The sequence below is a fragment of the Saccopteryx bilineata genome, chromosome 4, assembly GCF_036850765.1.
Source record: "Saccopteryx bilineata isolate mSacBil1 chromosome 4, mSacBil1_pri_phased_curated, whole genome shotgun sequence".
In the NCBI taxonomy this organism is placed as follows: domain Eukaryota; kingdom Metazoa; phylum Chordata; class Mammalia; order Chiroptera; family Emballonuridae; genus Saccopteryx; species Saccopteryx bilineata.
In genome coordinates, this window is record NC_089493.1 from 93,893,719 (window position 1) to 93,906,203 (window position 12,485).

Below are 12,485 nucleotides of genomic sequence, written 5' to 3' on the forward strand. Positions count from 1 at the left end.
GTAGGTCTGTGTAGGTAGGGGGAAGGGGCAAAGAAGGGTAAATGGAGGTGGACTTTGCATGGGGTATGGGGGGACACGATGTGGTGTATAGAGGGTGTTATATTGAGTGGGACACTTGAAACCATGTCAACACAATAAACTAAAAAATAAAGCCTGGCCTGACCAGGCACTACTACAGTGGATAGAGCATCAGACTGGGATGCGGTGGACCCAGGTTCGAAACCCCGAGGCTGGTGGCTTGAGCACAGGCTCATCTGGTTTGTGCAAGGCTCACCAGCTTGAGCCCAAGGTTGCTGGTTTGAGCAAGGGGTCACTGGTCTGCTGTAGCCTCCCAGTCAAGGCACATGTGAGAAAGCAATCAATGAACTAAGGTGCTGCAATGAAGAATGGATGCTTCTCAACTTTCTCCCTTCCTGTCTGTCCCTAGCTGTCCAGTTCTCCGTCTATCTCACACACACACACACACACACGTCTGACCAGTGGTGGCACAGTGGATAAAGTGTTGACCTGGGATGCTGAGGATCCAGGTTTGAAAACCTGAGTTCGCTGACTTGAACGCAGGCTCATCCAGCTTGAGTGCAGGGTTGCTGGCTTGAGCATAGGATCATAGACATGATCCCATAGTCGCTACCTTAAAGCCTAAGGTCACTGGCTTGGCTTGAGCCCCTAGTCAAGACATGTATGAGAAGCAATCAATGAACTACTAAAGTGATGCAACCACAAGTTGATACTTCTCCTCTCCCTTCCTGTCTGTCCACCCCACCTATCTCTCTCGCTAAAAACTCTGACCCTGCTGGAGTCACTTCTTATATCTGGATCTATGTCCTCATCTGTATGGGAGCCTGGATCCAATGACAATTCTTTCTTCAGGTCTCTGATTCTATGACCTGTCGATTGCAAGGATCCAAGGGAGTTCTAGAGAAACATGGAGTTAGCACTGTAGTGGAATAATCCACTGCATGGCCTTGGATGGGAACACAGCCAACAAGAATGTTTTGCCAAGAGAATTGTTTTGTGACTTGAAGGTGGGTCACTGAAACAGGTTTATGTGACTGAAGGCGGTTGCTGGGCTTTTTCTCAGTAAAACGTTCTCATAAGATTTCTGTTCCTTTCAAGGTTATCCCTTGAGATAGAGAGGAATGTTGTGGGAACCACAGAAGCAATAGCAATTAATGCCTTTTGATATATTATTATTAAGCTATCATGCAGGTGTACTCCATGTATCTTTAAGTAAAAGTTATGCCAATTTCTCATTAAACAAGCTTTTTGAAGACTTGTGAATAAAAGTAGGACACAGCGCGAACTCAGGGCCATTTGCCTGAGTGAGTGGTGGTCCTTTGCTAGTCCATGATTTCGCCTGCTGATCTCTCTCTCTGCACCCCCGACTCACAACAACATAGCACAAGGAATGTGGGAGTTACATTGGAAAGTTGAGAAATTAGGGCATATTATGAAGGGAAATCATGGGCTACATTCACAAAGAGAAACAAAGAAAAAGGAGGAAGGCTATAGGACATCTGCCATCTGGATGAGGAAAGGGCAAGTGTTCCTACTATGTTGCTTTAAGGACCTAAGTCCCTAACCAGGGTAAGTTTCTCTTATGGCACTTGACAGTCCACAGCTGATATACTGTACTGTAATCAGCCTTTAGAGGAAAGTCTCTATCACAATGTCTAACCTATAACATATCCCTAAAGCTTCCACCACTCCTAATGTATCCTAAATCAGATTAGGCTGTAAGCTTACCCCCCAGGCCCTGGGGCAGCACTACATGGGAAGAACCAGGAGACTCTATTGAGTCTATAAAGCTGAGAATGGCTGTGAGTGAGCCACAGTACTGTACTTCTTACAAAGAACAATGGATTATCATTGGTTCCCTGACCCCAACCAGCTTGTATTTATCCACTAACACCAAGGCTCTCAGAGAGGGCCCAAGCACAGAGCCATCCAGTAACAGTCTTAGTTAGGGACTCTTCTGGCAGAAAGTTTAGGCAACTGGCCTGTTCAAGGTTAGTGGGGGGAATGTAAAGGGGCATGGCACACCAACAGAATGGAGGGTTGGCTAGGACCAGGGGATAATTCCATTGTATGGGTTCAAATGGGTTCCAAGTTCTCTAGCAGGCAGGCAGGTTGGTCCCTTGCTGATCCTGCACAGGAGACAGCTATAGGCTTCTGGAAGGAGATGAAGCTTGGGACCCTCAGTGCTTTGCTTTCTTCAAGCCAGTTCAGGAGACTAGGAGGATGGGAAGGCAGAGCACATTTAAAAACTTTTTTTTGTTCCTAATAAGAGATGACATATGGCAAGGTTTTTAATTTTGTTTTTAAAGAAAAAAATATAGCATCATGATTATGCAAGAAGGCTCTGGAGATTTTCTGGGTTTACAATCTTAGTTCTGCCATGTACTAGTTATATGATCTTGAACAAATTACTGAGTTTTTCTGAGCTGTTTCTTCATCTCTAAAACAGGGATAATATTACTCAACTCCTAGAGTTTTGAAGATATTAATGCATGCAAGACACCAGGCTTTAGTGTATAAGTATATGTAAGCTATTACAATAGTTAATACAACATAACAGTAATGCATACACATTAAACAAGAGACTACACACTGAGCCTCACCCCACTCTCCCTCTCCATTATCCTCCCTTGGGCTTCTCATTGATGACTAGTAAGTACATTGTGTGGTGGCTTCCAATACAGTTCCTGTCTTCCTTTGGCTGGAACTTTGACCTGAAGGTGATCCATAAGATGCATGAAATAGTTTTCTTGACCAGATAAGGATGATGTTTTAATGGGCATTTGTATGAGGAATGACTCCAGGTTCCTCTCTTTTAGCCATCTTTCTTCAAAGGATTAAGGCTTTGGACAGGAGGAGCATGATAAAAAGCCCCATACTGTATTCCAAATGCATGTATTGGTACATGTGCATGCACTCTCTTTCACTTACTTGATAGGGAAGTGGGGGTCTAGAAAATGTCCTTTGAGAAATTAGTAATTGAAAAGGGGGTATGGAGTTGGTTACCTCAGAGCTCTTTGCTCATCTTCATCAGGAACTGCTTCTTTTCCCTCTTCTCCCTTCTAGAAGATTATCAAGGAGCCTGAGGGAAGAAGGTAGATCAACCACCCTCTTGGAGAAAAGGAAGTAGGTTATCCACCCTTCTGGGGGGAGAAGGAATAGCACAAGGATGAATGGAAAGAGAAAATTAAGGTAAATACCCTATATGCTAAAAGAAAAATGAAATAAAGAGAGGCATAAGAAAAAAGCAAAGAGCTTAGAAACAGGGTAAGGGAAAGAAAAATAACCAGCAGAGGTTAACCAGGAGAAACAAGGCATGAATGTGGATGGGTGAGCCCAGCTTTTCCATTTTACTTGCTCAGGATATGGAGCGGAGTGCCATCTTCTGGTGCCACTTAATTTTCAAGTTGCTTCGATTTTCGATTTGAAATGTTTTCCCTTTCTTATACTCATAATCCTTTACCCTCAAGGGTCCCCAGTAGTTTCCTTTCATCTTTGGGACTCCTAAGCATCATTTCCCCCAAGAGAGATACACCTCTTCAAAGCTGTCTCACAGACCTCAAGCTGGGGCCAGAGTATAAACAAGGGTAGAGGATGGGGCTGTGGTTTGAAAATGGCCTAGAATACAGAGGTTGCAGGCTGGTTTAAGGATACTTCCTGGGCTGTGGAGGACCCATCCTAAGCCCCAACTAGACGCTAGGGGGGTTGTGTATTCTGAACTGTGGCACTCCAACCATAGGCTGGGGAACGTGGCTTCTAATCTACACTGTGCCACTCAGAGATCATAAAATGTCAAAGCAAGAAGAGCCCTAACAGGTCATCTAATCCTAAACCAACTTCCCAAGGAGAAAACTGGGCCCCAGAGAGGTGAAGGAACTTGCCCAAAATTATACAGCTAGTCAGTAACTTATCTTCTGAAGCATAATCCGGATAATGATTCTTGTAATTTACTGTCCCTTGAAAAATAGTCCAGAAAGTGCTTAGAGGTTATTAGAAGGCACCCCAGAAATGTAAAGCTGGCATTTTCCCAGAAGTCCCTGAGTGTACCAACCCTTCAGGCACTGCATTATTTGGCAACAGGGACAGGCCTGGAGTTGGTTTTGCCTTCATTTAAACCCCTATGGCGCAGTGGATGGAGCGTCGGACTGGGATGCAGAGGACCCAGGTTCAAAACCCCGAGGTTGCCAGCTTGAGTGAGGGCTCATCTGGTTTGAGCAAGGCTCACCAGCTTGAGCCCAAGGTCACTGGCTTGAGTGAGAGGTCACTTGCTCTGCTGTAGCCCACCCCCCTTCCCCCGGTCAAGGCACATATGAGAAAGCAATCAATGAACTAAGGTGCTGCAACAAAGAATCGATGCTTCTCATCTTTCTCCCTTCCTGTCTATCCCTATCTGTCCCTCTTTCTGTCTGTCACAAAAAAACAACAAAAAACCCCAGGGCTGTCAGGAATTCGGATTGCTATCTGCTATCACACCCCAGCCAGTTCTGAGAGACTGAAGCTAGGGATAATCAGGGGTGACAAGGGAATCCTATCATAATGCCAGGGAGTAGGGAGTAATAGCTAAGTTCCTGGGACTTCAGCAAGGCAACTGTCGCTGAGTTAAAGTTAGGATGGGCAGGGCTGAGGGACCTGAGCTGGCAAAGGTGAGTAAGAAAAGGAAATGGACCACCAATCTAAATGACTTCAACTGGGGTGGACTACCACTTAACACAAAATACCTCATCAATCCCAAAGATGTACCTTAACCTTCCACTGCCTAGGTCAACTAACTCCTTTCACCCAGTGAGCACTCATGGAAGAGAACGTCACCATCATCCCTATTCTTCCACTTTTTTCTAATCCAGCGCCCTTTCCTGTCTCCTTTCTTTATGCCTTAGGTTCCTTTTACTCCTATCCAACTGGTTTCCACCTTAACTGATTCCACTCACACCAACACACTTTTGATTCTCCCCCACTTGACTTTCTTGTAAACTCCCCGCCGAACTCGGGTTCTTCCCTTCCTCCTGCCAAAGCTTCGGGCTCCCCCAGGCCCCAGGTGCTTTTAGTAGTTTCGCAGTGGGCCGCAGGCATCTCATATAAAGTGAATCCAGCCCTGACGCTCCGGGGTTGCGCCACTGCCCGGGTGCTCGGGCCCACGTAGAGCATAGTCGTGGCCGCCGTTGTTATCCCAGAACTCATGGCCGGTCACACGATAGCGCAAGGCGAAAAGCAGGGCACCCCCGATGGGCGGCGCAGGCAGGCGAAAAGCGAAGCGATCGGCGCGCGGCGGGGGCGGGGCCGGGCCGACGTAGGCGGCTGGCGCCTCACGTTGGCTCCGCCAGCCGTCGGCGCTCCAGCGCACGCTCACGCGCTTCTCGTAGGCCAGGTCCAGCACGCGCGCGCTCCCGGCCACGCCCAGGGGGCCAGCCTCGGCGCGTTCCAGGCAGATGCGCTGCGCCTGCAAACGGGCGGCGAAGCCGGGCTCGCTGGCAGGTTCCAGGGCAGGGCGCGCCTCCTGGGAACGAAATGGAGAGGAAGAACAGAATCTCCGAGACAAAACGACAGACACAGGGGGCGGGGTGGAGGTGAGGGACTGGGCCAATCCGAGCACGACCCTGAGGTCCGGCCATTAGAGTGCGGCCTAACTACGAAAGTAGCTTAAGACCTTCGCCAAAAGGGAAGTGCGGAAGCAAGCCGGGAGGTTCAGGGTGAAGATGGGTATTCCTGATAAATTCACTCCCCCACACCCGTCGCGGCAGGGAAGGGAGGCCCCCGCGAAAGTGGCGTGCCTCTGCCGCCTACCTGGAGGCCGCGGGCGCGGGGCTGGCACGGCGCAAAGTGGCGGAGGGCGTCCCTTTGCAGTTGGATCTGCACGTGGCGGGGCACCCGGGGTAGCTCTCCTGGGCGGAAGCGGCGCACCGCGGCCAGCTCTAGCCCCAACGCATCGGCGAAACGCACTCTCTTGCGGGTGTCGGGGCTACGGCTCCGGGGCGCCCGGGCCCCGCTGCCTCTGGCGGGTGCTGAGCGAGCCCGGCGGCCCCGACTCGAAGCGTGAGCGCGGGATCGGGCCCCGAGGCGCGTCCCGCCCTCTCCTGGCTCCTCCTCCGACTCCTCCTCGAGGCTGGGCCGCTGGCTGCGGTAGTAGGCGCGTTCCGTTAGCGCAGCAATGAAGCTCAGGTTGCGGGGGATGTCGGTGCGGGGGGGCCGCTCGCGAGACATGGCATTCCCAGCTCCGCAGGGCCGCCCGCAGCGCCGCTGTGTCGCCCTCCCTCCCAGTGGGCCAGCCCGCCGGACGTCCACGCTAAAGCCGCTCAGCCCGCTTCTGCCGCCCCTCGCGTGCTCTCGCGGTTGCGTACTCTCCTTGCAGTCACCTCCACTGTCTTCCACCTCCCGTAGTTCTGTCTCGGTTCTGTGACTACCTTTCCCTCCTTCTGGCCGTCAGCTCCCTAGGTCTTAAGACGATCACCTCCTGTCTTCTGAAAGCTGTGTGCTCTAAACGTGCGCTTAGTTGCACACACCTTCTGGTCTCCGCGGCCCCGGACCCCGCCCCCGCCCACAGCCCTCTGACAGGTGGCTCCCCAACTGTCTTCGCTGCTGCTGCTGCTGCTGCTGCTGCTGCTGCTGCTGCTGCAGCCCCATGGGGCGGAGACTCCACCCTTTCGGTCCTGAGTAAGACCACACTGCCAGATTTTTAAAAAACGGCCATATCCTTGCTGGTAGACTTAATGCAGGATGTAAAGAGTAACATTTCCTTTTCTTCCAAGGGAAGCTCCAAAATGCTCAGACTGTGCCTTTTTTTTATTTTTATTTAATGGCTGACCGTTTTTTCTAAACGCTAGGCTCCAGGTTTGGGAGCAGAGAGGTGGTGGGTGCAAAGAAGGGAAGATCATTAAACTAGGTAGAGTCCCAAATATATAGAAGCTGAAGTGTGCTCACAAGAGTGGATGGCTCGCTGGAAAAAGTTCTGAACTGAGAGTCGTGGAAAGACATAGCTTCTGACCTCTGGTGCTATTTAGCACAACTTTTCTGGACCTCAGTTTTCTCATCTGTAAGAAAGTGGATAAGAGTTCTGATCTGTAGGAATTGTAAGCCCTGTGATAACAGAGGCTGTGTCTGATTCAGAGTTTCATCACATAGTAGGCCCTCAAATTATTTGAATGATTAAGCATACCACTCTCTTGGAACTGGGACTGTAGAGTTCTTGTTTCAGTGGGAGGTTCCAAGAAGGGCACAGAGCCACCGTTTTTCTTCATTTTTTTTTTCTGTTAGTGAAAAAAAGCATGGGAAGCTTTGTTTAGTATTTTTTAAATTTACCTATTGATCTTATATAGCATGTACAATGTGCTAGTATGGTTGTAAGAGTTTTACAAACATTTAATTCATAGTACAACCATCATATTAGGCTATTTTACAAATGAGAAAATCGATGGAGAGGGGTTAGGACTCTTCCCCAGGGTCACCTAGGTAATAATTGGGGAGTTGGGATTAGAACCTGAGTAATCTAGCTCTAGAGTCCACTCTCTTGTCTACTTGGTAGTATAAAATTAAAACATTTACTGGTAATACATTGCTCACAAAAATTAGGGGATATTTTATTGCTTTATATTCATTTTAAAATATCCCCTAATTTTTGTGAGCAGTATAGTTAACATCTTCAGAGTATTGAAATGGGGACTTTTAATTTTATTTATTTATTTATTATTTATTGATTTTAGAGAGGAGAGGGGGAGAGAGAGAGAGGAGAGACAGAGAGAGAGAAGGGGGGGAGGAGCAGGAAGCATCAACTCCCATATGTACCTTGACCAGGCAAGCCCAGGGTTTCGAACCGGCGACCTCAGCATGAAATGGGGACTTTTATTATCTTTAAAAATTTTTTTTAATTGATTGATTTTAGAGAAAGGCTGGGGGAGGGGAGCAGGAAGCATCAAGTCATAGTTTCTCCTAGTATGTGCCTTGACTGCTCAAACCCAGGCTTTTTTTTTTTTTTTTTTGTATTTTTCTGAAGCTGGAAACGGGGAGAGACAGTCAGACAGACTCCCGCATGCGCCCAACCGGGATCCACCTGGCTCGCCCACCAGGGGCTACGCTCTGCCCACCAGGGGGCGATGCTCTGCCCTTCCGGGGCGTAGCTCTGCCGCGACCAGAGCCACTCTAGCGCCTGGGGCAGAGGCCAAGGAGCCATCCCCAGCACCCGGGCCATCTTTGCTCCAATGGAGCCTTGGCTGCGGGAGGGGAAGAGAGAGACAGAGAGGAAGTGGGGGGGGGGTGGAGAAGCAAATGGGCGCTTCTCCTATGTGCCCTGGCCAGGACTCGAACCCGGGTCCCCCGCACGCCAGGCCGACGCTCTACCGCTGAGCCAACCGGCCAGGGCCTCAAACCCAGGCTTTTGAACCAGCAACCTCAACAGGTTGACACTTTATCCACTGTGCCACCACAGGTCAGGTGAAATGGGGACTTTTAGAATAGGAATGGAATCTCTAAATTTAAAACAGCAAAAGAGTTTAACTTTAAAATCACAAGTGGCCTGACCTGTGGTGGCGCAGTGGATAAAGCGTCGACCTAGAAATGCTGAGGTCGCCGGTTTGAAACCCTGGGCTTGCCTGGTCAAGGCACATACGGGAGTTGATGCTTCCAGCTCCTCCCCCCTGTCTCTGTCTCTCTCTCCCTTTCTCTCTCCTCTCTAAAATGAATAAATTAAAAAAAAATAAAAAATTTAAATAAATAAATAAATAAAAGAGAGCAAGCTCCTATTCTAAAAAAAAAAAAAAATCACAAGTGACTAAATTGGAAATGAACAGTGACACATAATAGTATCTTAATACTATACAATTCATTCCTGTTTGCATTTTAACTCCAGCAGTGCTATTGTATTAACCATAGCAATGCTATTTAGCCAGGACTATTTTTAAAATACTGAGTTTTATTTTCTTACTTAATATATACATATATAAATCCACAGACATAATCCATGGACATATTCTTTTCATATTTTAATGTAAAGTGTTTCATTAATTTATAGTCAACCAGTTTAAAACTGTCTTCCTTGCTCTGGTGAAATATATCATTAATGGAATAGGTAATGTTCAAGGTTAGCCTATATGGCTTGAGGTTTTCTGGTAAAAGCCCTGTTGCCTTGTCTACAGTTTGAGCTGCCATTCCTTGGCTCTGTAGTGTTATTGTGAGAAGATCCTTGAGGTACACAGCTTTGGACTCAGTATAATTTGTCTTGGTCCAGCAGCTCTGTTTTCCTAGTTGCTCAAACCACCACTGAACCTTTCTTCCAAATACCTTTGTTTCTTAAACAGCCACGGCAGTTATCTTTGAACATCTGACTGAGTCTGCTCAATAATTGACCAGAGGCATTGAGTGATTCATTGAATCAACATTTACTGAGGGTCTATTAGGCCTTGAGGACATAAAAGGAGTAAAATTCAGTTCCTGCTCTCAAAGAGAGTATAAATAAGTGGGAGTCAGAGAAATATATTTGGATTCTGAGATTTAAAAGTGGTTTTATTTCAAGCAAATGCCTAAGAAAGCAGGATTGCAAATGAAGAACTAAATTAGGTTATTCTCAAAAGAAGAAAGCAGTTTTCTTTTCTGGTAGCAGCCAGAATGATCAGCCCAAGAGCAAAGAAGAAATGACGGTGGTTAAAAGCACATTTATAAAGGACTAGATAGGCTGTATGTTCAGAATACAGGGGAGAACTGAGTTTGGGCTTGTAAATGGCATGATAAGAACATTGATGACCTGAAGTGAAGAGGAACTTTGAAGCAGTGCAGTGTTAAGACTAGCTTTGAAGTGAGAATTAGATTGTCCCAGCTCGCAGTATGTGGCTTGGGGCAAATTATTTAACCGCTCTAAGCCTCATTTCCCAAAAAAAGGATTGGTGTGAGGATAACATATCATGCATATATAAGTATTTAGCACCTAATAAGTCTTCAAAATGTGTTGTTACTGTTGTAGAAAAGACCTTGCTTGTTCAGTGACCATAGGGGCAGATGAGAACCAGCAAAGGGAACCAGCAGGAAAGGAGAATTGGGTTATCTCTGTCTGGTCTTTGGTTGGAGATCTCTCCAAATGGAGCTGAAGTCAGTGCCAGCTGCAAAAGCCAGTGGGCTGGTTGGGATGCCTGAGAGTGCCTTCATGTGGATCAGCTATGGTCAGATGGCTTCACACTCTGTGAACTGCTATGTATAAACAGTACACATACATATTTATGCATATAGATGTAAGGATAAACATCAACCTCGATTGGCATCCTCCAGGAAGGAAGGAGGAATTGTGGGAGGTGCCGAGGGAGGGAGATAATGGACTTATATTTTTTTTCTATACTTCTATATTGTTTGCTTTTTCATAATGAAAATGAGTTCATGTGTTGGGTAAAAAGAATAAAAAAGAAAACCAGTCTGATTACGAAAAGATGACCAGTCTGATTACCTGCAGAAATTGCTTGTGATCCAACTCCTGGCTCCCTGATGCTTGGCTAAAGTCCCAGTCTACAAGAAATCACTGGGTTAAAGGTCCTGGAGAATGGAAAAAGTGAAATGTTTGGCGTCCATGTTGTGTCTGCCAGTCCCTCTGGGCATGGCACCTGGCAGGCAGTTCCCATTGGTATGGGAAGTGCTTCTTTTTTCCAGGCACCCACACCGAGGCCAGAGAAGTTCAGCAAGTGCAGGGAACATCAGAGACCTGCAAATGCTGAATATGCTCTGAGGTTCGCTGAGGCCTAGACAGCTTCTCTGGGCAGATTCCAGGGTCAGCAGCCCAGCCCAGCCCTTGGTGCCCTCTCTGCCCTGCTCTTCTTGGCCTCCAGCAACCCTCTCTCTTCCCGAATTGTGGCCCTTCTCAAGCCTGCGTCCCAGCCCCGCCCCTCTCTCTGGACGCATCTCTGGGCCCCATCATCACCAGGCGCCGGGCCCTCCCTCCCGTCCCCACTTTCTCCTCCCGCCCCCACTTTCTCCTCCCTCCTTCCTTTCCTCCCTTCCTCCCTCTCTCCCTCCCTCCCTCGCAGCTTCTGCACCAGGAAACGGCTTGGATCCCGGCAGCGGCCTGACCCGTGAGATCCCTAACCTGGCAGGCGGGCGGATTGGAGACAGGCAGAGGGTGGGGGTGAGGGAGGAGCTGGGCCTTTGGGCTGCACTGGGGGGAGCCGGGAGTAGAGATGGTGTCGGCAGGAAGCCCTTGGCCCTGGGTTTCCTGGGAGGACAATCATTAAACATGGACTCGGCCACACAGCTGGTAGAGCGTTAGGGGCAGGGGCCTGGTCCTGGGAGCTGCAACCCCAGCCATTTTCAGCCCAGACCCTGATCCCTGGCCTTCCCCGCCTAGCCCTGATATCCTCCTTCCCTTCCCAGGGCTCCACGCTGGCTAGAAGGATGAAAGGCCCCAGCTGGGGGCTCCTTGCCACCAGTGCTGGGTCCTAAGAGCTGCTATCCAGGCTGGGTGAGTGTCCCCTTCCTCCTCTGTCCACAATAACCCTTTGCTTCCCCCACCTTTCCCTTCAGCCTCTGTCTCCTCCCCCATCTTGTGCCTCTGCCAGCATCTTCACATCTTACCTCTGGAGAGGTCCTAAGCCTCTTCTCTAACCAAAAGGTGTGTACTGTAAACAGGGAGTTTGTAGGGGTGTCATAGAACTGGTATTGTCTTATGGGAAAAATCTAAAGTAGTTTTAAATTAAATTTACTTGTTTACATTTAATTTGGCTTATTACAAATTTGAGGTCATCCCCTCATACCTTGGCCCCTCACCATGATTTAATTTTCTTGTTCTTTGCTCTCCCTGAGCATTTCTTCCAACAGCCCTCCCTGTCTCTTGGGTTGGCCAAGCCTGAAATAACTCATTCTGGGTCTCTGACCATATATATTCATGCCAATCTTTCATTCTTGACTCTTACAGCCGCCCGGATGGCGACCCCAGCCTCAGCCCCAGACACACGGGCTCTGGTGGCAGACTTTGTAGGCTATAAGCTGAGGCAGAAGGGTTATGTTTGTGGAGCCGGCCCTGGGGAGGGCCCAGCAGCTGACCCGCTGCACCAAGCTATGCGGGCAGCTGGAGATGAGTTTGAGACACGCTTCCGTCGCACCTTCTCTGATCTGGCGGCTCAGCTGCATGTGACCCCGGGCTCAGCTCAACAACGCTTCACCCAGGTTTCTGATGAACTCTTCCAAGGGGGCCCCAACTGGGGCCGCCTTGTGGCCTTCTTTGTCTTTGGAGCTGCTCTTTGTGCTGAGAGTGTCAACAAGGAGATGGAACCACTTGTGGGACAAGTGCAGGAGTGGATGGTGGCCTACCTGGAGACACGGCTGGCTGACTGGATCCACAGCAGTGGGGGCTGGGTAAGAAGCTTCTCAGTTGCTGCCCTTCACATCCCACCGCAAAGCCGGTCTCCAGGGGAAAGGGGTGAGGGGATCTGGTGGCTGGGGGCAGCTGTGCTGGGAATGAATAAGGCATGGGGGCTAAGAATCCCTATTTGGGTGAAGTCAGATGC

General features: G+C 48.8%; 2 protein-coding genes and 1 long non-coding RNA gene across 10 annotated transcripts in view; 1 reads left to right on the forward strand and 2 right to left on the reverse strand.

Annotated features, from left to right (window-relative positions):
• On the reverse strand, positions 1-6,548 carry PPP1R3E (protein phosphatase 1 regulatory subunit 3E). Of its 6 annotated transcripts, none has more exons than XR_010731375.1 (4): positions 5,800-6,548; positions 4,957-5,512; positions 3,025-3,100; positions 1-2,233 (listed from the first exon to the last, which is right to left on the reverse strand). XR_010731375.1 is itself a non-coding variant. In XM_066277473.1 (2 exons), exons 1-2 carry the CDS (start codon positions 6,214-6,216, stop codon positions 5,090-5,092), a joined length of 840 nt encoding a protein of 279 aa, XP_066133570.1. In that variant the 5' UTR covers positions 6,217-6,548; the 3' UTR covers positions 2,292-5,089. The 6 variants fall into 6 exon arrangements, 1 of the variants encoding a protein (XP_066133570.1); XR_010731374.1 differs by lacking the exon at positions 1-2,233 and adding an exon at positions 2,292-2,732; XR_010731372.1 differs by having other exon boundaries at positions 6-2,233; positions 3,025-5,512.
• The window catches only part of LOC136336089 (bcl-2-like protein 2), a 25,034-nt gene continuing 18,006 nt past the window's right edge, over positions 5,458-12,485 (forward strand). Inside the window, exons 1-3 of one of the 3 annotated variants that reach the window (XM_066277471.1) lie at positions 5,458-5,582; positions 11,353-11,440; positions 11,894-12,333. In XM_066277471.1, the coding sequence (XP_066133568.1) occupies positions 11,902-12,333 (432 nt within the window). In that variant the 5' untranslated portion in view covers positions 5,458-5,582; positions 11,353-11,440; positions 11,894-11,901. Of the gene's footprint in view, positions 5,583-10,932; positions 11,055-11,133; positions 11,237-11,352; positions 11,441-11,893; positions 12,334-12,485 lie in introns of those variants that run through there. The other 2 variants (XM_066277470.1, XM_066277472.1) reach the window with 2 other exon arrangements.
• On the reverse strand, positions 6,765-10,835 carry LOC136336093 (uncharacterized). Its single transcript, XR_010731378.1, has 3 exons — positions 10,436-10,835; positions 7,169-7,259; positions 6,765-7,043 (listed from the first exon to the last, which is right to left on the reverse strand). It is a non-coding gene; the product is annotated as an uncharacterized lncRNA (long non-coding RNA).